The 27618-nt window shown below is 36.6% G+C and overlaps 1 protein-coding gene across 2 annotated transcripts in view; it reads left to right on the forward strand.

Annotated features, from left to right (window-relative positions):
• Positions 1–23921, forward strand: part of SGCZ (sarcoglycan zeta) — a 266376-nt gene extending 242455 nt beyond the window's left edge. For both annotated transcript variants that reach the window (XM_066383534.1, XM_066383536.1), the window contains 3 exons: positions 9330–9402; positions 16353–16476; positions 23730–23921. In XM_066383534.1, coding sequence (XP_066239631.1) covers positions 9330–9402; positions 16353–16476; positions 23730–23921 — 389 coding nt within the window. The remainder of the gene's footprint in view (positions 1–9329; positions 9403–16352; positions 16477–23729) is intronic.
• Positions 23922–27618: the final 3697 nt, after the last annotated feature.

A 27618-nucleotide genomic window follows, 5' to 3' on the forward strand; every position in this document is an offset into this window, starting at 1 on the left:
GGATCCTGCCTGCCCACAGCCCGCCCCCAACACATATTAATATCACCTGGGTGACAGGCCTCCCCATGGGCAGAGCCATCTTTAACAAAGTGAGCATAATATATTTTATCTGCCCAACATTAATCTAACAAGTATCAAAAACAAAAGGTAAAAGCTTTCAAAGAAAAGGTCCTTATAGTTTTGCTCCTTATCCGTATTTATTAATTATCTGAGTTATATAAGACATCATGCTGTGCACAAGAATACAGTGGGATACGAGTTATGTCTTTCATTTTTTTTCTTTTTAGCTTAAAAATGGAGTAATACATAATTTTAAATGTAAAATTTCAGAATAGATATGATAGATTTCAAATGAGTGTTACAGGTAGTAAACCCTATATATGCTTAGAGAATGAACATAGTACATTTACTGGGAAAATTGGTAAAGATATTTTGTAGATGAGAAGGGAAAAGGAGTCTTTGTAGATGGATGGGGTCATATGATCTTGAACGCTGGGCAAAAGGAGGATCAAAGAATAATTATAGTTTTTCATCCAGATGAGATATCAATATATTTGGTAGGATTAATCTAGCCATGTGTAAATTGTATTTTGTGAAGTTAACTGGAAGCAGGAACATCATTTTGATTTTTTTTTTTTTTTGGTATTTTTCTGAAGCTGGAAATGGGGAGAGGCAGTCAGACAGACTCCCGCATGCGCCCCACCGGGATCCACCCGGCACGCCCACCAGGGGGCGATGCTCTGCCCCTCTGGGGCATAGCTCTGCCACAACCAGAACCACTCTAGCGCCTGGGGCAGAGGCCAAGGAGCCATCCCCAGCGCCCGGGCCATCTTTGCTCCAATGGAGCCTTGGCTGCGGGAGGGGAAGAGAGAGACAGAGAGCAAGGAGGGAAGGGGGGTGGAGAAGCAAATGGGTGCTTCTCCTATGTGCCCTGGCCGTGAATCGAGCCCGGGTCCCCCACACGCCAGGCCGACGCTCTACCACTGAGCCAACCGGCCAGGGCTCATTTTGATTATTAAAATAACACAAGGAGGAGACTTTTATTCTCTTAAAGGTTAATGATGATTTCAGGATTCATTTTAATGGAATAAAAGAAATGACAGTTAATAATTTACTTTTGCCAATATAATTACTCCATTTTGTACCCAAAATAATCTTTCTCTAGAAATATAGCGGCAATCTTATTTCCACTTGTACTTAAGGAGAATTGAGAAGAGTTATAATATACATGTTCTGACATGTTTGAAAGAAATTATATAACTGTGACAGATATTGTAAGAACCTTAGAGATGATGTTATTCAGAGCCACAAACAACATCCAGAGGGCTTTAAATACTTGTCAGAGATCAAAGAATGAATTAGAAGCAGATCTGGGAATAGAAGGAAAGTGTTCCCTGTCCAATCTTTGACTTTAGCAATTTAAATTTCGGAGGAAGAGATTGCAAATAAAGGAAGAAGAAAGACTGTGAAGCCTTCACAAGAATTTGAAATAGTAACAAAGGTTCAATTTTCAAAATAGTAAATAAATAGAAATCTCTCTGGCCCTTGAGATTTAGAGGAATTTGCCCTTGGACTTCATCTGCACTCTACAGTAGAAATTTAATATGCTTTCTAAGACTCTCATGAATTGTCATGGCCAGAGGGCAGAAGTGATAAAGCTTAATATTCTCTTGACTCTCTTATCCTTCTGGGCTTGGATTCCCTTCCTTTTATCTCTTCTGCTCTGTATTGATCTGGATGTAAGGCTCATTCCCTTCTTTACTTTCCTACAAACAAACAAACAAACAAACAAAACCCTCAAAAATATAATTGGTCATAGTAGATTTCATTGAAAAGCTGAGGTGGCAAGAGATCTCGTTTGGCAAATATCAAGACATGTAACTTAAAAATAGGATGTAGTCTGTTCTCTGTATCTGTGAGTGAGTGTGTTTCTATTTTGTTAGTTTATTTACAAACAACTGTACGGTGATTCTAAAAGGGAAGGGAGGTGAGGAAGGTAGAAGAGAGTAAAGAGGGGATAGGATAAATGGTGATGGAAGGAGACAACTTTGAGGTGGTGAACACAATGCAATATACAGATGATGTGTTATGGAATTGTACACATGAAACCTATATATAAAATAATTTTATTAACCAGTGTCACCCCAATAAATTCAATAAAAAGTTACAAATGAAAAAAATAGAATTCATATATTTCTATTCCTTTCTAACTTCCTTTCCCACAGCAGCAGGTGTCCTGCCTAGCCTTCCTCGGTTCTTTATTCTCTTTCGATTTTGGCTTCCTCTCCTCTTTCTCATTCTTTCTGGCTCTCCAGAACAGCAAACAATCTGTGCCGGGTCGGAGCCTCCCCTCTTGCTTTGTGACACTATAGACTGAGGCCCTAGTGAAGACTGAAGCCTGCTCCCTTTCTGGCAGCATTCTATTGCTACGTTCTTTACCTCCCTTCCACGCAATGAAAACAGTCATTTATTCAACAACATCAAATAGACATATTAATTAATGTCTCTATTAGACTAGATAAATGCTAGGAAATGCAGCTACAGAGTGAAAAAACAACAACCCTAATATCAAAAAGAACAATAAAAAAAGATTTATAATTTATAGAGTGATTTTCAATTTAATTAACCAAAGAGTTTACATGTACAGGATCAAATTTGAAGATAATGATTCAATAAAATATTGTTTTGCTCTTGAGATCTTGATGGATCTGCCCTGGGATCAGCTCTTTTCCAGTGTAGGGATTTATAATGTTATTTATGGTTAATTGAATTTTGATTATTATAGCCTTCTAACAATCCCATAAATTAGATATGGAACGTGGGAGGTGGTATGGCTAATAATTTCACAAATCTCTCCCCCTTTTATTCTTAGAGCTAATTGCTATGTTGGACATTTACCAATTCAATCAATGATTAAAATTTCACACTAAAAATTTTCAAAGAATGGTGTCCTGTCCTAATCTTTCTTAACTTTTTTTTTTCAATTTTTTAGAAGGAAAGTAAAATTCTGGTAGACAGAAGGACTATTCCAACTACTCTAGTTATTCAAATGATGCATTTCTATTAGATCCTTCATGGAGCCTAATCAGTATAAAACACAGAAAAGTCAGAACAGTTTTGTTCTCATATTTTCTCAATATTTTACACATTAGGAGAAAGTTCAATTAAAATTGAGGTTGTGCTCAACACAATATTTTATTTAGAAGTCTCTTCGCAGAGATCAATTGAGCACTGATTGACCTTATCTGACACCTGAGCAGCTGCATTGGGGAATGCCTTGATTTACAAAATAAAGTTATATTTAACGGAATGGATTTACTATTTGACATTTCTTAAAACTCTCTCTACAGTGTCTAAACTTCAGATTTCAAAATTCAGTATGAGGCTATGATAACTTGGGAATAGAGCTTTCAGTTATGAATAAGTGAACTGATGTGAGCCATTAACTCTACATGCACAATGTGCATGTTTTCTGTGGCTGATTTTCATAAAGAAAAGTGATAGGAAATAAGTAATTAAGAAACACTGAATTCTTATAATAAGCCTGTGTAAGGCCAGGGGCCGCCGCCATCATGGCCATGCACATGCAACTTTCCATTAAATTCGGGGAGACGGTAAAGAAACAACGGAGCCAAAAAATGGTGGGCCATTCATTCCTTTATTCTAACCTTGCACCCAGCCAGCGAGTAAAACACACACAGAGGGAAAACACTTCCCTTTAACTCAGAGCTCACAAAGCTACTGACGCATCTGGGTTTTGCTAGAATCAAAGGCCCCCACCATTCTCAGTCATCTCTGGTTCCCTATCTGCACACCTTCTCCCTTCTCTTCTCTGCACAAACCAGCTTCTCCTTCAGCACCCTGCCATCTTGGCTGCCTTCTCTTTCCCTGCTGTCTTGGCCCCTCCTCAGCACTCTGCATCCTCTCTGTTCTCACTCTGCCATCATGGCTTCCTTCTTCCTTCTCCTTCTTCTCTTTTTCTTTCTAAAACTTTTTTGGTGCAAAACCCCTCCTCTAGCAAACATTAGCATAGATAGCAATGGCCTTTCCCAAGCAAGAAGGTAATTTGCAATTTGCAATCAATTGCCTTGCTCTAAGGGCAAGCACACACATGTCTGCCCAGCACTGTTTTTAACAATAAAAGTGAGCAAACTCATAAAACACAAATTTTACAAGCTCATTTGCCCAACACCCAGGTGTTGGGCAGATAAAATGTATTATGCTCACTTTGTTAAAAATAGGCGCTGCCCACGTGAGGCCATTGCCCAGGTGATATTAATGTGTGTTGAGAATTGTTGTAGCCTGAGGCTTGGTTTTGGGATTAAGCCTGTCCCACCCTTTTTGGTGTGAGGTGGTACAATCCTATCATGCCTCAGAGAAGTGACTTTGTATTAGAGACTTCCCTGTTATGTATATTGGATTAAGGGTTTGGATTTCTACACTATAAAATGGGGACGGAACGAGAGTTTGGGCTCTTGGTTCCTGAGGTTAGCATGAGAGAGCAGAGAGAATAGAGCCAGCAGCGGGAGGAGGCCACGTGGAGAAGGCCAGGAAAAGCAGCCAAGATGGCGGAGTGCTGAGTGAGATGCCAGTTTGTACAGAGTTTGTATCTGGGATAAGGAAGGAGATGGGGAACTGAGGAGAATAAGGTTGGTGAGCTAGAAACCTTTGATTCTAGGAAACTCGGATAAGTCAGTGGCTTTGTGAGCACTGAGTGTGACTGGGTTTTGGAGCCCAGTGTGTATTTTTACTTGCCCGCCGGGTGCAAGGTAGGATTAAAGGCTATGGCCCACCAGTTTTTGGCTCCATGGTTTCTTTACCGACTGTCCGAATCCAATGCGAACCTGCATAGGCCGGGCTGCTGTGATAGTGGACCCGGCCCTGCCTGCTGGCTTTACACCAGGATATACTTATTTAAGAAAAATCTTGTTTAAACTGTAAGGTTGGTATTACTATTTTTATATATACTAAGGAAATTGACATTTGGAGTTATTAAATAACTACTCAACATCAAGATCCCTTACTTAGGAATGAGGAATTGGGGTTGCTTCCTAAGTCTGCTAATTTCAAAGTGAGCAGTGTACACACACGGAAGAAAACCTAAAGGCCAAGATTCTAGTCTCATCAATAAAGTATTTCATTTCTCTGTTTAGAGCTCCCTCATTTTGCAGGTGTAAATAATAGATTATTCACTTATATTTAAAAGGTCTGGGCCCTGGCCGGTTGGCTCAGCGGTAGAGCGTCGGCCTGGCGTGCAGGGGACCGGGGTTCGATTCCCGGCCAGGGCACATAGGAGAAGCGCCCATTTGCTTCTCCACCCCCCTCCCCTCCTTCCTCTCTGTCTCTTCCCCTCCTGCAGCCAAGGCTCCATTGGAGCAAAGATGGCCCGGGCGCTGGGGATGGCTCCTTGGCCTCTGCCCCAGGCGCTGGAGTGGCTCTGGTAGCGGCAGAGCAACGCCCCAGAGGGGCAGAGCATCGTCCCCTGGTGGGCAGAGCATCGCCCCTGGTGGGCGTGCCGGGTGGATCCCGGTGGGGCGCATGCGGGAGTCTGTCTGACTGTCTCTCCCCGTTTCCAGCTTCAGAAAAAAATAAAATAAAATAAAATGAAATAAAATGAAATAAAAGATCTGTGTGAAAAAATGAGATAATTTATGTAAAATGAATATTCCTCAAACATCGAGATATTTTTGCTTGGCTTCTATGTGTATTACTGATCTTAAGTCCTTCCAAAGAAATCCAAGAATGTCATAAAATTTTATCTGAAATTAATAACTGCAATAGAGTTCATGAAGTTGGTGGCTGGAGAGAGTCTATAGGTCACAGACTTTTTTTTTGCAATTACTGTAAATTAAGGCAGAACCTGAGAATAGCAAGTGTTTCTGATTTCCATTTTTTATGCTGCCTGTTCTGAGGCAAATGACTTACGAAGGATCTATGGCTCCCACAGGTTCATAATGAGTTGCTTAAAGGACAGCATTTGCACTATACATAGCAGCATTAGGAAGGGTATGTACATTTAATTTCAACAATTTTTAAAAGTTTTTTTTTGTGCAGTGATATTTTATGTTTAGCATTTGTAAAGAATAACATCCTAGCTTATGTCTTAAACTGTCTTTAAATATAAAGCAAAAGCACATTCTGGCTATACTTTTTCCCCTCTAGCAAAGCAGTCTAAGCCATCATTATTTTTTTCCTTATTTTGAAGCCATAAATTATCATATGAATGAGAACCAGTACTTTTTGACCCTGAAGTCTGCTTGCCTCATTTTTCTTGATCATTATGATAAGTTAGTTAACACCCTATGTTTTCCGGAAGTCTTATAACATCTCCACCACTTTAAGGAATCTGAAATATAATTTAGCATCTATACAATCAATCAGAATTGTGTATTGTATCCTTTTGAACAACCCTTACAACATCAATAAACAACCAATTTTTATTTAGTCAATAAATTTAAATATACATGTTAATAAATGTCTATAATTTGTTCCTTTTTGTTTTTTCTTAGTCCTTTTTCTTTATGTTTGCCGTGGTTTCTATAGTTTATGATGTAAGATACCTCACACATTCTTTCTTTTCCTAATGTGAAACTAAGTCAGATCTGTATTCTTTGTACCAATATTGACTAGTGTTTAAGTTAATTTTGAATTTCAGCTAAAAAACATTTTTAATAGAAGTATGTTGTCCTCAAATATTGCCTATATATACTAAAACTGATTTAATGTTTACCTGGATTTTAAAATTAATGTGGTGTCAATATTTTTAATTGTTAAGTATGTTCCCTATTAATAGTCAGACATTTCCCAGTTCACAGGATATATGTCTTTTTTCTTTAGATATTTTAGCTCCTGGCTCAGATGGCTTTTATTCTCCTTCACAGATTTCTTTTTAAGATTATCATCACTGCTTGTTAATTTTTTCCCCTTTGGCTCAATCTGGGACAAAAATGGAAATAATGAGAGTAATTTTCTCATTATCTGGAAACCTGTACTTTGTTAATTATTTGTTATTTTACTCAGTTTTTAGCCCCTGAGGTGTTATGATTATACATTTATTTCCTCAATAATCATTTTTAAATAATCAATAATTTTCTATATTGACACTTAGAATTAAGACCTCTACCAGTTTTATTGTTTTGTTTTTTAATTTAAGTGAGAGGAGGGAGGATAGACGGACTCCCCAATATGCCCCGACTGGAATCCACCAGGCAAGCCTCATCTGGGGCCAATGCTCTGCTTGTCTAGGGTCATGCTCACAATCGAGCTATTTTTAGTGCTTGAGGCTGCGGCTTCTTGGTGGAGCCTTACTCAGTGCTCAAGGCCAATATGCTGGAACCAATCAAACCATGGCTGCAGGAGGGGAAGAGAGAGGGAAAAAAAAAGAGAGAGAAAGGAAGGGGGAGGGGGAAGAAGCAAATGGTCACTTCTCCTGTATGTCCTGACTGGGAATCAAACCAGGACTTCCACACACTGGATTGACACTTTTCCACTGAGCCAATCAGTCAGGCTGATCTATGTCAGTTTTTAATCCTCCTTGGTAAATTATACTTTTGATAGCATTCTTCTTTCATTTTCACTGTTATATTCTATGCTGAATTACTGTGTGTCCTTCTGTGTTTGAAAATAAATATGGCTACTGTTCTTTAATTATATTTCTGCTATCTTGTCTTGGAAGTTTTCAAAATCATATAACAGTGTAAATTAATATTTGAACTTTACAAATGTACAATATCCTTTTTTGAAGTTATACCTTATCTTTAAACCTCTGCTTGAGACATAAAAAGTTATATTTTGGAATGCTGTTTCAAATGCCAACTCTCATCACAATCACAAAATTAAAGGTTTTTTTTTAACATTGTCATTTTACTTTCAAAGACATCACTAAGAATTTTTCACTCACAGAAATAAATATCTTACAAAATAGCAAATAAACAAACTCCTTAAAGAAATGGTTTTTGTATTAGTTGTCCATATAATAACATACACTCCATAGAGTCTTTGGGGGGGAGTAGGAGAAAAAAAACTACCAAAATCCAGTAAAAAGTCAAAAAATGCCAATTGCTTTTTTTAGCTCATAAACCAAAGCCTATAATCTTAGAAATTTACTGCAGCTTACCCTTGTAAATTTACTCTTAGAACAACAATATATATGAAGTCGTATTATTGTCTTTGAAAAAATTCTCCCCTTTGGTGATTCTAAATCAAGGTCTAAATTGCTGTTCTATGTAGAGGAGTTATCTGGTGATTTTAGTGTATTTTCTTATATAATCACTTATTTTCAAGGCATTTAAATGTTAGCTGTAATTTTCTACTGGTAATTTCTTCTTTGCTTCTTGAATCAATATATATTGTTCTTCACAATAAACAGAGTCAGTTTCATCTTGTAGGTTTTGAATTTTTTTTTCAATTACGTTGTATTTTTAAGCTAGTGTTGAGGCTATTGATGGAGTAGGCATCACATTCTTACACCAAGATATTTAAAGATTAAACCAAAAGAAAAGTAGTTTATTCTGAAACAAATGGTCTAAAACATTTATGTGAAATTGCAAAAAAAAAAAAAAAGAGAGAGATTTTGTCTTTAACATCTTCATTTAATTTTTAAAAAAGAAAATCATCCAAGTTTGCTCAAATTGTGAAAAAGTTCTAAGATTCTGGAAAATCAAGTGGAGTCAATAAATGAAAGCTTCAATAGCCTGAGGCAAGTGTGAAAGTATATGACCTCTTCAGATAACTATGACCTCACAGGAAGTCAACTCTAATAAAATGAATTCGAGCATTTCATGGTCTTAGATCGAACCTTACTTCCAGCAAGTTCAAAGTAAGGTGCCCAGTTCTCTGCCATTTGATGATCACAATCCTCAATGGTGGGAGCTGTATGGGGGAGACATGCTACCTGCCCAGTAAGACCTATGCCTTCAAATATTTAGTAATATATGACTCTGGAGCTCACTCTTCATTTTCATTCATGCTCTTCTGTCTGTAGAAAGACAGAACTGCATATTGTGACCTAGTCTTCCCTCAAATTCACTTAATTCAGAAATAAAAAAAGGGGGAAAAGATGGGCCTTTGTTCTTTGGTGAAAGGGTAAAAATTCAAACTCTGTCTGAACTTTAAATCTTAACAGTGATCAACCTAGTGACATTTAGATTTGTCCTCTTTGGCCCTGCACTACCTTGAACTTTTTTCTAGTTTTTCTCTTATTTTCTGTATTTTTATTTTTAGTTGTTCCATTTTCGGAAGCATTTCTGATCCATGAAAATAGAAATGAAAATCTGTGTAGCTGTCTACTTCCTTATTTTGACATGAGATTTCTCTCTCGTCTCCCCCAGGCACTGAAGGTGCAGTATTTGGGCACTCTGTCGAGACACCTCACATCAGAGCAGAACCTTTCCAAGACCTCAGGTAAGTCCTGGCTCTTACACCTGGATCATCGTTCTCCTCACTGTTGATCATATTGATATAGAGAACTAAAACAGAAGATGTATTGCATACCTTCTGCTCTATGACATTTTCTGTTCTATGGTAAACAGTCAAGCATTTGATGAAGGACAAGAAAATGTGTGCTAGTACTCTAAAAATTACCTTCTGTATATTTTTTCCTAATAAACACACAATAAATATGAAAATGAACATATCAGAAAGATTGTGGAAAAAAGAAAAGACCTGGAGTATTTGGGAGACAAGTGATAAAAATTGAGATTCCAAAAAATCTTTCTTACACAGTGAGCTATCTGGTACCTAGGCATAAAATAAAGGGAAGCAGAGGTTACGAGAAAGCTATGCAGGGTCAGGGCACATTATGTAGAGGAAATAACAAAAACAAACCCAAGCAGTAATCAGGAAAAGGCAGAACTTAATTGCCCTATGATGGACCCCTCAGTCTAATGTTTTCTTTTTTTTTTTTTTAATTTTTTAATTTTTTTATTTTTATTTATTTATTCATTTTAGAGAGGAGAGGGAGAGAGAGAGCTAGAGAGAGAGAGGAGAGACAGAGAGAGAGAAGGAAGCATCAACTCCCATATGTGCCTTGACCAGGCAAGCCCAGGGTTTCGAACCGGTGACCTCAGCATTTCCAGGTTGACGCTTTATCCACTGCGCCACCACAGGTCAGGCTCAGTCTAATGTTTTCAATGGAATAAGCTGCTTCCTGACAGTGTGCTGTTATGTGTGAAAGTTCTCCACTACCCAGAAGACTGTGAGATGACAATATTATAAGAAATCCTCCTTGGAATAGTCATGGCAACTCATGATAAATGTTGAAATATTGAAGTACAGTAATTGATCCATGGATATTCTTAATACAATAAATATGTTAGGCTTTAGGAATAAAAGATAATTTATATAACTTATTGTGGTCATCATTCTGCAATACATACCTTTATTATATCATACACATTAATATAATATTATATGTTATTAAAAGGATATTTTATGTAATTAATTCTTGGACTGGCAAATTACATTCTAGAATGGATTTGCAACAGTATTAAAAAGACAATATTGATATTTTAAAATAACTCAAATATTAAAGTCATATTTAAAGCTGGATCAAAGTATCAACCTGAGAGAAATTTTGTCTTGAAAAATGTAAAAATAGTAAGAAACACGACTATTTTTTTTAACAAGACTATTTTTAATTCATAAATATCAGATATAGCCCTTTCCGTTTGGGTGAGTGGGAAAAACTGCTCAAATAAAAATAGAAAAATAAAGTTGAAAATTTTTAGTGACACAGAAGCCTCACTTTAAAAAATGTAAAATTTGCAGACCTTTAGTTGTATGATAAACTTTCCTAAAGAACTCAGTTTCTCACTAGTTGAACATCCCAGATTCAAACAAGCTAGTTAACAACAACAAAAGGTTCCCCTCTTCCTGTGATCAATGTATTTTTATAAGATAACCAGAATTATCATTTATTTAGTCTAAGGTAAAAGCCCAAGGATTTAGAAAGGTGTGCAAATTGTGTCTTAAGGTCTTGATTACTGACCCTTTTCTCAGGATTGACGTTCCTGTGTAATTATTAATTGTATCCCTCCCCACCTATCGAGATTACTGCCCCATTAGCTTAGGATCTGCGTCTTCCTTGTTTATCCTTAGTGCTGTAGCACCCAGCACTGTAACTCACATTAGATAGTGTCTGATACATATTTGTTAATTCGCATTACTGAAATTCAGCAAAACTGAGCCATGAGGACACTACTGAAAGTCTATAATAGAAGGAATGTGGCAGTGTTTGTTGTCATATTGCTAAGGCACAGGTTACAAACACTGACTGCAAATTTTTTTGAACTGTGTTTTAATACAGATATCAAAGTTTAGTGACTCATTCAATAAAAAAATTATAAACTACAAAATTAAAAAAAATCTTTTACTTCTAACATTTTAGTAATTATGTACTCATTTTATGATTTTTCGCTAGGGAAAGCATATTGCCAAAAGAGAAATTAGAACCAACTGCTATTTTAATTACCTTGCTGACGTGTCTCAAAATTCATAAGGGTGAATGTGGATTAAATTATAGTTAGTATACAGTGTTTCTAGCTTTTAATTTTCCAACGACTCATCAATTATTTATACATTGAGCTAAGCTAAGCTTATGTGCTGGTGCTAAAAGCAGATTGGCAACACCCAGGATGAGTGTTAAGGCTCTAAATTCTGAAACCGAAGCAGAAGCAAAGCACAGTGATGATCAGATATTCAATTATTTATCCACATATTAAAGATTAAAAGCCGTGTCTGAGCACTTTACAAGTTTTGCTGACAATTTTGCTTTCAGGATAATAAGAAGTACTCTTAGTTGACACCTATTTTTAATCAACAAGGTAGAGATGATTGGCCAAGTAAATAAAATGGCAATTTAAGGCGTAAGTAGCCATGTTGTCTTTTATTATTATTATTATTTTTTGTCCAAGATAAAAGGCTTTAAAAAGAAATGTTCCAAAAAGTTTATTATAGAGTATAGGTAATATTTTGGGTGCAAATGTGGTAAATGTCTATAATTTATTTATTCAATAAATGTTTAATGAGTGTTTAATATATGCCAAGTTTTGTGCTAGTTTGCATGTTCATTTTAAGCCTACACATGTAGATTTTCTTTGATTTTTTTATATAAGGTGATATTGTTTTTTAATAGGGACCTGTGTGTTTTAAAAGGCTAAAAATATATGCTCTATGGACAGTAAGAAGATAATGGTATATTGTCCTGGAATAGCTCATGTATTTCATGTTCTTTCCTTTTTATTTTTTAAGGTTATAAGTAAATTATTACAGTTATAAGTAAATTATTACAGTTCAACAGGGTCTCTCACCCTATAGTGAGAAGTGACGAAATCCATTGTAAATGCCTATTGCCCATAGATTGTTTGAATTCATGTTTCATTAAGTGTCCTAAGAAAAGACAAGAATCTTGACTTGAAATCAGTAAATGAATTAATAGGTAATGATGTAATTGGCATCTTTTCATCATTTCCATTATTGTATGAATATAATTTAAAACTGAAAATTTCATGTGGTAGGCAGTTAGACAGACCTGAGCAGAGCAGGACGAGAGGCCAGGCACAGGAGGCCACCAGGGTAGAAAGCCCCAGCTCTCTAGCAATGAGCAAAACTGGAAAGATAAAGATTTTGCCCTTGGGATAATTGTTTCTCAACTGGAGTACTTATTATGATCCTGCAGCTTAGACTCCCTCCTGACCTTTCCTTCCCTGGCACAGTGCTAGTCATTCTGGGTTAGATCCTATCAGTAGGGGAGTGAACACAGTGTCCAGAAACGAGCCCTTAAAGCTTTAGCCCCTAGGGATAACATCTAGCCTGGAGCCTTTTTTCAGCTCCAGGCTCCAAAAAGCAGCAAATTAGATAAAGGATACTACAGCTGACCTCAAGATAAACTGCATCGACTAATAACCCCCTACCCTGGCGCCAACCAATCAGTGGAGACCACAGCCCGAAAAGGATACATCTGGAGAACTGATGAATATTCAGTTAAGGTCCTCCCCTAGGACCTCCGTTAAGATCTCCACCCTTAAAAGGCCTTAGGATGGAGCATCCAGCCCGCTCTCCACCGAGAAACATGCCCAGGCTTTTCCCTTCCGCCTTCTTCCCCCACGGGAACACATCTCCTAAACTCTAAGGGTTCCATGAACTTGCAGCCAGAGGAGTGGTGGGCAGAGGCCACTTTTCTGAGCTCATCCCCTGAACCTGTCTCCAATCACCCTTTTTCTCTGACTTCCCAGTGAGAAAAGGCAGCCCCGCCAAGGTCCTGATGTTGCTTCTTCTGTTCTAGGCCCTTTCTTGTTTCGCTGTTTCCAGTTAATAACCCTGCTCTCAAAATAACCTGAACTTGTGTTGTGAAATTTTTCCAGGACAAAGCCAAGACCCACATACTATCAGCTGGCCCTAGGCAGCCCCTGGAGGGCCAGGCCCCCTGTCCAGTAACAAACTGTTGAGTTTGGCAGGCTTTAAATTACTCTCTGCAAACACATTGTTCTAACTTACATCATTTCTGCATCCACAGAAAAGTCACCATTTATTAAGTAGTTAAAATTCTTTCCTGAGATTATTTGTCAATAAAACGGCAAAATACTTTGCTGGTTTTTTTCTACCTATGAGAAAAAAATAAAATAAAAAGTAGTATTTTTCTCCTCTCCTCCCCTCTACTCTCTTCTTCTCTCCTTTTTCCTTCTTCCCTCCCTCCTTCCTTCTTCTTCCTTTTATTCTCTTATTCTGTGTGTATGTATTTAGATGTTTACCTAGAGTAGGGGGGCATTTTGAGAAGTTAGTTTTAGCTTGCAAACTTGGCAACACAGAAAGATTTTTTATTTCAGTTAACATTTAGTTGATCTAAAGATTTGCTTGGCCTGATTTGAAGGAAGAGAGCATAATGGTATGTGCTAGTGAGCCGAACCCAATAAAAATGGAGGAAACAAAAGCAGTGTGATTTGCATCTGAAGAAAGCTCATTGGAGCCTGAAATGATGACAGTAAAATTTCTTATATGTCACAGTTTTCATTGATTTCTTTTTCTTAAAACATTTTTCTGTTCAATTCTTCATTCATGCCATCATAGAAACCTCAAATAATTAATGAGTACCTACTATTTCTCTGGCACTACATTAAATATTTAGTGAGAACAAGATGTATGAGGCTTAAGTTCTACCTGAGTTTCTATTTAGTAATTGCACCTTGGGACTTACTATAAAAGAAGTCTAAAATATTTTCTCAGAATGTTGAGAATTCTGCTAAGACCACCCATTTATAAATTTGAGAATTGCACACATTCAAAACAAAATCTTGTTGCATCTTTGCTATATAAACATCACAAAAACAGAATCACTTGTAGGAAATAAGTAGGGTGACTAGAGTTTAACAGCTGTTCTTTTCTGTTATATAATTTTGGGTTCCCGCTATGAAAAATAGTTTGAAATTCATTGCTGTGAATTTGATGTTTTCGGAATGAACACTTTTATATTTTATAGTTTTACACTTCGAATAAATAAAATGAGAAATTATTTTCTGAATATTCTAATTTTCATTGAATATTAGAGGCTATGATTTGTTCATTAGTTTTTATATTTTAAATAGGTGAAACCGGATGGAGCATCCTTAGGGTCCTACAGAGGGTGTTAAGGATCTAATGTTATATTCTTTAGTATGGCTAGTCAATTTATTAAGCATCACTTATTTACATTTAATAAATAACTTCGTATTTTCCAACCCAAAATGATTGCTACATTTGTTGTTGATTCCATCCCATTAGAAAATTATCAACCAAGAAAAGAGTTCTCTAAAAGGATGGAATAAACAACAAATGATCACTTATTTTGATTTTCTTCTGATGTTTTTGTTTATGTGCTGAATTGTTTTCAACACATTAAATGGCTAGCACTTTTTTAAAACTCAAAATATCTATAAGATTAGGGAACTCACAAGATCATAATCAGCCTCTCTGCTGTATCATCTACCATTATAACAAAGGAGACAGTGTAGTGAAAATCATTTCAAATTATTTTTTTCTAAATGCTGGTTCGTGTCCTTCGATTTCGCTTTTCACTTCACTACTGAGAGAGAGCTGATAAAACAGTTTAATGTGATTCTTTCTACAAAACCGCTTTGGATCTATTGCCTCAAAGTAAACTAGTCACTCTGAATGATGGTGACTGTAAGCCTGAGGGGCCTCCTGTCCTGATTCCTGTGGTCAAGGGGAACACAGGCCATTGCAGCCCCGTAGCAGAGCACCTACCCAAAAAGACCATTTCAGGGATACGACCTCTTCTCACACTAGTGCTTTTTATGACTGTATTCTATCTTCTGTATTATTTCTTCTTTGGTTCTTTTCTCTAGTTTTGTATTTGAAGACAATTTTGAAACTGCTTCCCTGTTACTTTTTTTGCAGACACACAATCTTAAACACTTTTTTTCCCCCTCAAAATGTATGTAGTCAACCTTTAATCATATTTATATTTGTGTATCACCCCTCATTTAGTTTTTCTTCTTCACACTAATATCATTTATTCGGTGGACATTTTCCTCAATTAGTAGAAGTCAATTGACGGAGGAAATGTCTTATTTCTTCATTTTAATTATTTTCTAGAAGTGTAAAGAGTACTTTGAAAATTTTCAAGCTTATTAAATTCTTAGTGTGCATGCTTGACAGTTTACAAATTCATGATTTTCATTAAAACTGTCTCATCTTCATAAGATAAGGACTCTATTGAGAAATATTTACATGCTCATTTTTTAGAAATGTATTTATGAAGACTCCATCATTACTACTGAAAATGTATAAGAGATTTAAACAAATAAACTTATGACCTCCTTTTCGTGTGCATTATCAAAGGAAACAACATAAGAAATGTAGTAAATTGTTATACAAATCAGAATAAATAATTGATGCTAACAAATAATTTCATAAAGAGCCAAAAACTAAATAAGGTGATCAAAAATCATTACTAACCTCATTTTGGTTTTTTTTTTTTTAAATGGCAAGGATTTTTATTTATGCCTGCCTGTTTCTCTATTTTTAGTTGACTAATGTTATCTTTTATTCCATCATATATATCATATATTTTTAATTTTTACACTGCTCACAAAAATGAGGGGATCAGGGAACGTGCAGATACTCCAGTACCTTCAGCCATTTGTATAGTGCATTTTCACCAATGAAATAAAAGTTAGTTTTGCATCTTATTTGCATAATCGAACAACTTTTTTGACTTGTCGTTTGCTTTTCTGATGTTCTTGCTTAATAAAAAAAAATCAAACGTTTCTTTCTTTTTTTATCACTTCATATACACTTTGAAATTTCCCCTAATTTTTATGAGCAGCATATTAAGGATTCTGTTGCTTTTCCCTTAGGCTTGAATCACCAACCAGGTCTCTAATCATGGAAGCCCCTCGAGGGGTCCAGGTGAGTGCTGCTGCGGGGGACTTCAAGGCCACCTGCAGGAAGGAGCTCCATTTGCAGTCTACAGAGGGAGAGGTGAGTTCCCAGGGGTAGAGAGTGGTTCTTTACTGGAAGAGTTCTTCCTCTTCAAGTATATGCAAATGGTTCCAGGTGAGGCATAGAGAACTGTGTCATAAGAGAGCTTTTTTTTTTTTTTTCCCACAGTGAGAAACTGGGGAGAGGCAGTCAGACAGACTCCTGCATGCACCTGACCCCGGTGCATGCCCACCAGGGGGCAATGCTCTGCCCCTCTGACATGATGCTCCTCTGCAATCAGAGCCATTCTAGCGCCTGAGGCGGAGGCCATGGAGCCATCCTCAGTACCCGGGCCAACTTTGCTCCAATGGAGCCTTGGCTGGGTGAGGGGAAGAGAGAGATAGAGAGGAAGGAGAAGGGGAAGGGTGGAGAAGCAGATGGGCGCTTCTCCTGTGCATCCTGACCGGGAATTGAACCTACGACTTCCACAAGCTGGGCAAACGCTCTACTGCTGAGCCAACCAGCCAGGGCAGAGAGTTTATTTTTTAACAGAGAAAGAGAGAGGGACAGACAGAGATAGAAGGGAGAGAGAAGAGAAGCATCAACTCACAGTTGTGTCACCTTAGTTGTTTATTGATTGCTTTCTCATATGTGCCTTGATTGGGGTGGGGTAGGGGGCTTCAGTGACCCCTTGCTCAAGCCAGTGACCTTAGGTTTCAAGCCAGTGACCATAGGGTCATGTCTTTGATCCCACGCTCAAGCCAGAGAACCAGCACTCAAGCTGGTGAGCTCGAACTCAAGCCAGCAACCTTGGGATTTCAAACCAGGGTCATCAGCATCCCAGACCAATGCTATATCCTCTGTGTCACTGCCTGGTCAGGCAAAATGATGAACTTAAATATGAAATTTGGTGAACCTAATGTTATTTTCTTTAGCCAAAGCTCTATTTTCTGTTGAAAGGTATTCATTCTTTCGTCAATTATAAGTGGGGCATTGAAATTCCTGTAGTTTCAGGCGCTGGCTGGTTTGCTCAGTGGTAGAGCATTGGCCATGTGTATGTTGTCGCAGGTTCGATTCCTGGTCAGGGCACACAGGAGAGGTGTCCATCTTCTTCTCTACCCCTCTCCACACTCCACAGTCTCACTCTCCCCACTCTTGCAGCCATGGCTTGAATGGTTCGAGCAAGGTGACCCCAGGAACTGAGAATGGCTCCATGGCCTCTCCTCAGGCACTAATATAGCTCGGTTGCTGAGCAATGGAACAATGGCCCCAGAGAAGCAGAACATCGGCCCCAGATAGGGTTGCCATTCCAGTCAGGGCACATGCAGGAGTCTATCTCTCTGCCTTCTCGCCTCTCAATTAAAACACATACACACACACACACACACAAACACACACACACACACAAAACAAAAAACCCTACATTCTTCTAAACAGTACCTTGGATGTTTGTTTCTGTAAAAATAGTGCCTATATCTTTTAAAAGGAAAGGAAAATAAAACAAAAGTTTATTTTACTATTTAACCCTATTGTTATTTCCTGGATAAGGAGATACTCCTTAATAGTTTTCTTCCATTCACTTTATTTCCCCCGAGAATTTCCTGTAAGGCTGTTGTCATTCCTTTAAAGGCCATGTGCTTTTTCTCCCTGCCTGTTCCTCAGAACTCTGTGTTCGGTCTTCCCCTCTTGCCCTCGAATGCGAGAGACACACATTTCTCTCTCATTTATCTTACTTGCTGTATACTTTGTGATTTTGGGGTCTGTAAAGTCACTTTTTTATCAATTCTGAAAATTACGCAGCAGATGTCTTCACATATTACCTCTCCCCATTTTCTCTGTGTTCTTTCTCTAGAACTCTGAAGAAATGCTAAGATTTTATTGTCTTGTCTACCACAGCCTCTCCTTCCTACTTCCTATGTCTTTGTCTCCCTGCACGCACTCTGCTTATTTATTCAGATCAGCATGCTCAAGTTCCTCTTCAGTATTTAATCTCACATTTATTCCCTATATTGAGCTTTTCATTTTAGTAATTATGTTGGTCATTTCTAGGATTCTCATCTGTTGTTTTTTACAAATCTGCCTGGACATCTTGGTAGTTGCTCTTTGTTTGCTTATTTGTTTTTAATTCTACCTTAATTATTTCAAAGCCTTATACATAATACATATTATATTCTGTATATTTTTACTGCAATTCCCAAAGTCCTTGAAGGTATAAATCTGTTGCATTGCTATTTATACCATTTAATTCCCTTAGTACTTTCCTCTTTTGTATGTTTATTTATTTTTTATTATGAGCTTATGAAGTTTAAATTGAGAAGAAAAGAATGGAAGGATAATTTAAAAGATGTTCTGGGGCATTTTATACCGTTAGATGTAAAGATAAGAGTACTAATTAATAGAACAAAGGGAAGCATTCTTTGCTTTTATACCATTATCTTGGTTGTTGATTCAAGATAAATTTTAATTTTATATTTTGCTTCATTTTTATAAGCAAAGTCATTGTCAAGGCCACATTAGCATCATAGTGGATATTACAACTTAAATAATGTAGATATATGCTTTATAAAACTTAAAATATATATCTATGTTATCTTTTAAGATTTCTTTCCACTGCTGTTGCCAATTACGATACTTTGTCTTTCATGGCAAGACAAAAATCTTTCTATATATCTCATACTCTTTTTAAAAGTTACTTTTATCATGCTAATCAACTTATTCAAATTATTTTTAGTGAATCATCCCATAATAAATATTAGTGGTTATTGATCTCTGTTCTGCATTTACTATGCAACACTTTACTGATGTTTTTTTATTCAAAGTATCAGCAAATTCCTTGGATTCAATTACAGGTTGACATTTAATTGTGAATTGAGTACTATGCTATAAGTAAATCATATCCTGAGGTTTTCAGCTGCAGTCATTTTTACATTAATAACACAAAGATATAAAAAAGCACAGCACTTTATATTAGAATAAATAACATGTAATTTTCCCACAAAGAAATGTGAAATTATATAAAACCATTCTCTCTGCTTCATTGACTGCCACAGAGAGGCATATTTATCATTTACTAAACAATATAGAAATATGTAAAGTTTACCTTTAGTTTTTAAACTAGTTAAAATTAGAGCAAACATGCATTGAGGCAACCAAAATAATAGACAAAATGTATAAGAATGAACTTGCACACAGAATTCTGCACTGCAGAAGATTGAGTTCTTTCTGACATAGTGTTGCCAGGAATTTGAAATTCAACTCTGAAGACAATATGAATCATAATTGTAAGAAGAACACTGAAAATATTATTATAGTACATAAAAAGCAATAACACAATAAGATGTTGCAATATCACAGAAGAAGGAGAAAACAATTTTTACTTTGCAAATTGACTAAGCTTTTTTTCCCTCTAGTGATAGGTCTGATTTCAACAGGTAAGATTGGGATAAATGAATTCTTGGTGGAGAGAAGACAAGTTAAAACCACGAGTTAAAACCTCAGAGTGTAATTTTGAATACTAGGAAGAGTTTCAAAACTAATGGATTATATGGTTTAGAAGACTAAAGAATAGAAATATCAATTTCAGAAGTTGGAAAGTCAAGAGTATTATAATAACTGCCTTAGCAGATGAAAGCGTTATAGGCAAGCCTGTTCGTGCTGCTGGAGCCTGGAGAAGGTGAGCAATGTTGTTGGGTTGGAAAAAAAATCACTACATATCACCCCTTTTTACCTCGTGACTTATTTTCTATTTCAAGCCAAGAAAACATTATTTTCTATCTCAAGCCAAGAAAACATTATTTTCTCTTTTCAAAGGCCCTGTTCATTTTACTTTAATAATAAAATCTATCTCCCTTATGTGGGTAAGGCTATAGTTTGGATATCAGAAGTTTATGAAATGAAGTATTGTCCTTTGGCTAAATACTGCCTAGAGCAGCCCCTCAGTGGATAACAGGGCTAGAGGGTAGTGCTTTAGCCAAGCAGTAGCGGGTCACACATCATAAGGTTCTAGGCTAACACCATTAATTAGGCTTAATTTCCAGGGCTGCCACCTGCTTGCCCTACCTGTATAAAAACAGCTCTTTTCTGCATTTATTCCTGCAGGCTACATCAAAGGAAGGACAATTAGTTCCAAACTATAAAAACCAGTGATACAACATGGTGTCAGCAAGCCTCTGCAACCAACCAGAGCTAACCAGTAACATTTATTTCTCTGTTTGCTATTAAATGAAGCATTCACAATATCTTACAGTCATCTGATTGATCCCAGATGAATCTCCTTATCCACATGTTCTTTAGCTTTCCATGTTTCCCAGTTTATCGTCTTGTGTCTCAAAGATCTTGAACAATACACCAGCACCCAAGATTTCTTCAGAGAACTCCCTTCCAAATATGCAGGTGTAATGGCTATAGTCTCAGAGCTGGCCCTGTGATATTTTTGAAGGTTAAGAATGTCTGCTGTTGACAAGCATGCCAGTTCCTACAAGAAGTGAGGGAAGGGGATGAGCTCTGCAAGCCTACTTCCTCTTAAATTTAACCGGTAAGAGGAATCTTCCCTTCTCCTTAGTAGAGAAATGAGTGAAAAGCCCAGAGCATGTAACAGTGTGTTACAGTCATTGATGTCCCTCAACATGGAAACAGAACCAGAAAAAATGAGGCTGAGTATCCATACGCAAAACTGTATTGCCATTTTCTTTTGCTGGTTTTATGCGCTTCTAACTTTTACATCAGTAAAAAAAATCTCAAAATAATTAAAACAGAAGTCTTTTGTTTCTCTTTTCTTTGCTCTCACTTAACGCTTGAATAATGGTGCTTTCTTAACTTCAAATACTATTAGTAAATTCAATCACTCAATTTTTTTATAATCTATTCAACAACTATATTATGTGAATGCTATGTGTGCAGGATTAAACAATGTAGGATTACGAAAATATTCAGGTGTGATTCTACCTTCAAGTACATCATTTACTATGGAATGGAAGAAATAAATATGGTACAAAATTCAGTAATATATTAAATATCAACAAAGTAGGATATTAATAACAATAAAGTGCTATGGGAGATCCTAATATAAAATCTTTCAAACTTGTAGCATTTGGGAAAGGTCTATGGAGGGTAAAGCGGATGAGCAGAACTTCAGAGGAAGTTCACGTTTGTACCCAAAAGTGGAGAGACATGTCCACGGTGAAGAAAGGGCATTATTTTATACAACATAGACTGCCATAGTTCTATGAACTGTTCTATAACCAAGAGCCAAAGGTAGATTCTGACCTCTTAGATACTATTTTTAAGTAAGAGAAGCATAATAAATGTTAAGAAAGAATGGTTATTATAAAGAAAAGTAGGCCCTGGCCGGTTGGCTCAGCGGTAGAGCGTCGGCCTGGCGTGCGGAGGACCCTGGTTCGATTCCCAGCCAGGGCACATAGGAGAAGCGCCCATTTGCTTCTCCACCCCTCCCCCTCCTTCCTCTCTGTCTCTCTCTTCCCCTCCCGCAGCCAAGGCTCCATTGGAGCAAAGATGGCCCGGGTGCTGGGGATGGCTCCTTGGCCTCTGCCCCAGGCGCTAGAGTGGCTCTGGTCGCGGCAGAGCGACGCCCGGGAGGGGCAGAGCATCGCCCCCTGGTGGGCAGAGCGTCGCCCCTGGTGGGCGTGCCGGGTGGATCCCGGTCGGGCGCATGCGGTAGTCTGTCTGACTGTCTCTCCCCGTTTCCAGCTTCAGAAAAATTAAAAAATAATAATAATAATAATAATAAAAGAAAAGTAAAACTGTCAAGGATATATAATGAATGAATTAGTGTAATTTTAGTCAGGTGTCAAAGAAAATCCTTTTTGAGATGGTCACATATAGCAGAACAAACATGCTCACAATCAAAATAATCTAAAATATACATGACTATAGTATATGAATCCCTATTTTTTTTTTTGCTTATTTGCATAAGCAATCAGTTACTGTGTTTCAACATTTTAAACATATACAAAAAGCTAACAGTGAAAATCTTCCCCCACCCCTGTTGTCTCACCATCTACTTAATGTTAACCCCCACTTGTATATATCTGTAGAAAAGCATTTCAGGCTAAAGAAATAAGACATGAGAATGCCCTGAGGTCAGAGTTCTTTTGGTGTAGTTGAAAAAATGTAAGAGCTGGAACAAGAATGATAGTCAATGATGTTGGAGCTAGGCAGATCATATAGGGCTTGTAGGTCATGGAAAGGAATCAAGATCCATGTTACATGTAGTGCAGACCACGAGGGAACTTTGAGAACTGGGGTGATGTGATGTGATTTACATTTCTAAAAGTGTATTCTAGTAATATATAAAATAGACCGAAAGAGAACAAGAATGGCAGCTGGGCGTGCCAGTTAGGTAGGTGGCTATTTCAAGATTCCTACTAAGAAATGAATAAAACTTGGATGAGAACAAGTATGTAGAGAATGATGATTTCTCCTATTTTCCTGTCAATTTAAAGACATCTTTAGGCAGTAATTTACTACATAACAATTCAATGAAGGAATAGCTAGAAAAAGTTTTTTCGTTGCTCATTGAAGTTCATGAACCACTTTTCTTTTTTGGAAATTTCCCCATGTTTATCAGAACCATCTGATCACTGTCCCTGAAAGTGTTAAGTTGAAGATTTAGAATAAGTGAAATAATCTTGCAAGTTAGAAGATACAGCAGATTGGGTGTTGAATACCAGTAATATGATTCACGGAGCCTTCAAATCTGATGATATCTAATAATTATCTGTTGTTAATACTGCAGATTATCTACTTCGTGTATCTTTTAAATGGCCTGTCAACATGATTTTATGAGTATTTTTATAAATAGGCCAGTCTTTTTATTTTTTTAAATTGATTTTCCATCCCTTTAGTAATGTCATCTCCATGAAGATCCTCCCCTCTCCTTATGCACACTATTCCAGGTGAGGACGCTTCCTTTGGGGTCCATGACTGTAGAAACTTTGTAGTTCTTTGTATATTCTTTAAACTAGACATGATTAAAAAGTTAAATTGAGAGAGACTCTGTCAAAATAATTAATCTTTGGTGGTGTTTGAATAACTGGGTTGGCTTCTTAAGCAGATTGAACAATATTGCTTTTCAGAACGAGGACTTGCCGTCAGAATGTACCATGTCTCCAAGGAGAACATCGTGGTGGAGCTTTCGGGCTGTACCCTAGGAATGTAATTTGTTTGTTCAACAAAGCATGGCAGCTAAACCAATCAAATTATCTGTTGTGTCGTCTTTCTCATTAGGTCGTGCTGTAAAGCTCAGAGGAATGGAGAGTGCTAAAATAAATTAAAATGCCATTTTTTCCCCCTAGATATTTTTGAACGCGGATACAATTCGGCTGGGAAATCTGCCAACTGGGTCTTTCACATCTTCGCCCAGCTCTTCAAACGCCCGACAGACAGTGTATGAGTTGTGCGTCTGCCCCAATGGCAAACTGTACCTTTCCCCAGCAGGAGCGGGTTCCACTTGTCAGTCCAGTAGCAACATCTGCTTGTGGAGCTGAAGTGACTGATTTCTCCTCACACCAGAATAGCCTTTCGTTCCTGTCTGTCTGCTTCACAGTTCTGCTCGGTTTCCCTTGTGATCAGTCTGGAGCTCTTCAAATGGTCCACAGAGCAATCACCTGGCGGGGATTCGCCAACAGCTTCTCTCGTGATGCACCGCCCTGCTCAACACAGAGAGTGCGAGCGACAGAACAGTGGAAAACATCTGCAGCAGGAAACCTGGATCATAACTTTTGCTCAAAAGGGAGAATAACATAGGTGCCTTTGCTACGTGAAGTGAAGCACACAGTTTTAGATTTTTGCAGGACCTGGATATGAACTGCACATATATCCATTACATAGATGAAATTCCCAGTGTCCAATGGCAAGATGAAATGGTTAACCCTGTAAGGAAACTCATACTACAGTCTGAAAGCACAATTTTCCATTCATCTTTTTGGATGTAAACTTTTTTCCCCCAAATTTAAAAATGTTAAAGCATTATGTAATGCTTGCTTTACTAAAAATTAAATTCGATACATGGTTTTTAACAAATCAAAACAAAAAAAATACAGAATCTCACCCTGAGTTTTATTTGTTTCTTTAAATTCAATGTGTTGTTACTCTTTGTCTACTAAGTCTAGAATTTTGTACATTAGGTCATTTTGAAGGCACTCAGCAATATAAATTTACAGAATTAATGAAATGCCATTATACTATCATTTGTCAGATCTGAATGGCCTTATGTAGTATTGGCTATTGCATGTGACGTATTTACTTTTAACAAAACATATAATTTATTGCAATATAAAAATAGGATTAAGAGGGGCATACAGGTGGTGTGGAATCACATGCTATTCGAAGCACCTAGGTTCTAATAGTACAATTTGTGTTTGCTCCATTCACTTTATATTTGACTCTGACTGCTAAAATTCAAACATCCCCTAAATAAAGAAATGCTAATGTGTCAACATAACACTGAAAATGGATTCACTTTCCATTGGAATATCATCCTCAGAATTATATCCATGTATTTTTATTAAAGAGTAAGATTTAAGGACAGTAAAAATTAAATTCAAATTCTTATTCAAACAGTAAAAAATACAAATGGTAGCAAACATTTAAAATGTATTTATGCCATTAGATTCATATTTTTAAAAATTTGTTTTCTCTCAGCTCTTAATATTTACTTACTTTTCTCAGACTATTAAGCAACCTTACTACCAGAAATCATAGTTCTTTCCATTCTCCACTGGTTATTTTTGTAAATTAGTTTCTAATATCTCCAGAATACTGTAGGTTTGTTTATCACAACACTCCTTAACTCAACTATTTGAAACTTACAGAATCCAAAAAATATAAAAATTGTATTAAACATTTTCTATTATGGAAAAATGACTTGATTACTATAAGGTAAGTCCTTAATGTTCACATGTCAATCAATCTTCTCCTGTCCTCCCATGCACACTGTTACAGGTGCATGGAATCTTTATTTTGGGGTCCATGACTATAGAAATTTTGCAATTCAGACCTCTACAGCACAGAGTGAAGTGGAAGATTGGAACTTGTTGAAGTTATTTGGTTAATGGAAATAAAATTGGGTAATGTAAGCAACAAAGCAAACCATTAAGCCAGAGTAATCTTGTGTAGGTAATTTATCATATAGAATAACTGAAAAAGCTCCATTTCATTAAATGCATTCTACACTCAACAGAAGAGTCAGAAAGCTGGTGCTGTTTTATTACTTTCAAAATAGAATTTGACTTGTGTTTGATTTTAAAACAATATTGGAATAAGCATTAAGAAACACAGCTGCTTAAAAGACATATCATAACGCAAGAGTTTAATTTATTTAAAGTAATATTAGAATTTAACGAGAAATTCTCGCTTTTTTATTTTTTTTTTTTGCAAGATGCTAATACAAAGTATAACACAAGAAATTTTGAGAAATGATGCTAATTATTGTTACTAGCTCTTTTGGAAAATACTGTAGATTAATTTGAGTCATATTTAACTTCAAAACACCTCTAAATTAAAACTATTAGAAGTTTCTCAATCAAATGAGAACAAATTGTTTTGATTAGTAATTAGCTGTCTTTCTAATCTCAATTCTGTCTTCTACTAATCGCTGAAGTTATTTAGGCAATCTGGGAATATGTCCAAGCTTAAATTTACTCAATTTTTTTAACAAAAATATTGAATCAAATGGTATCTTGAGATTCCTTCCAGCTCCAACATGTTCAAATTCCAAGAGAAAATATTATAGGAGGTTGAAGGGGCCACTGAAAATTCAAATTATATGGTATAAGAGAAGATAAAATGAAAAAAGTGAGGAGACAGAAATGTCCAAAAACTGAATTTAGTGAAGGGTTGTCATATTTTGAATTTAAATATATTCTGAAACATTACAGAAACAGTTAAATAGAAGTATGTTAAGAGATTGAGACTATTTCTAGATGACGTAAAGGTATCTGTTCAACTTAGCAGGAAATAATTGTGATGCTGATGGCTTTCTGAACCGAGACAAAACAGTTGGTTTCAATTACATTCGATTCCTCAACATCTAAGTACAGACTCAGGCTGAGAGTTTCAGCTTCTGTTGAAGACACAGCAGATTGTTCCTAAAAGTTCTTAATTTTCTTATAAAAGATTTGATTCTTTCTTAATATAGTGTTTCTGTCACTGTAGCTTATTCAGGCAGATACATTCTCTATTTTGCCAGTGCCATTTTTACACCATAACATACATACATATAGTGGTATTTTTAGAGGAAAATTTCATCTTTCCTAAATCAAACTCGAGGAAAAAAATGATTAAGTGTAGTGCAAGAACCCTAAATTTTACATTCAGTTTAGCTGGAGAAGACAGGAATAGGGATGAAAAGAAGGTAGGCAGGCAGGATTGGAAGAAGGAGGGGAAGGAACTGACTATTTCTAACATTTAAATCTTTAGTTAGGAATGAATAAACCAAAAAGTATTTGAGTTCAGTTGATGGGGTTAATAAGAGAGAAGAGAAAAGAAAAAAGGACAAATACTTTTCTCTTTCAGAATATTTCACTAAGTACTTCCAAAACTATATACTTCCAAATTTCACCTTTTTTTTTTTTCTTTGCTCAATCTGTCTAAAATTTCAACCTGTAATTTTTTGGTACTATTTCTTTTCTTAATTTATTATAAAACATGAGCTTTATAGTATGGTACAAAATTATTTATCAAAAGATTTAAGATAATGCTTTGAATTTTACATTAACCAGAAAATCTCTGAAAATGGAGCCAGGAGTTCCAATTCTAGTTCTACCCATACCTACTCATGTGACTAAAGAAATAGAATTAATTATCTTGGCCAGAGCTCACGTATCTATCAGAGGTGTACATCAAACAAGAAGGTTTTTTGTTAATTTCATCTCTAAATTTCATTGGTTCACTTAAGACTCAGCAATCTTGAGTTCAGTATCCCAGTCTGAACTATGTAGCATTGTTCATCTTTTCTATCTTAACATGTTGCTTATGAAGGTTGAAATGCAGATCCTTCCAGCATCCTACTCCTTAAGCCTTTTTCTGTACTCCTTTTTTTGCTCTTAGAATTTAAATATTAATGTCCCTTTTAGAAAATAATACTTCATTGACAGGCTTCATTGACATTAAAAAGGAAGAGAATGTATTTGGATTTTACTAAAAGTGACTAAGATGTTAGTAGAAACATTTAACCAATATTAC

The sequence above is a fragment of the Saccopteryx leptura genome, chromosome 4, assembly GCF_036850995.1.
Source record: "Saccopteryx leptura isolate mSacLep1 chromosome 4, mSacLep1_pri_phased_curated, whole genome shotgun sequence".
Classification (NCBI taxonomy): domain Eukaryota; kingdom Metazoa; phylum Chordata; class Mammalia; order Chiroptera; family Emballonuridae; genus Saccopteryx; species Saccopteryx leptura.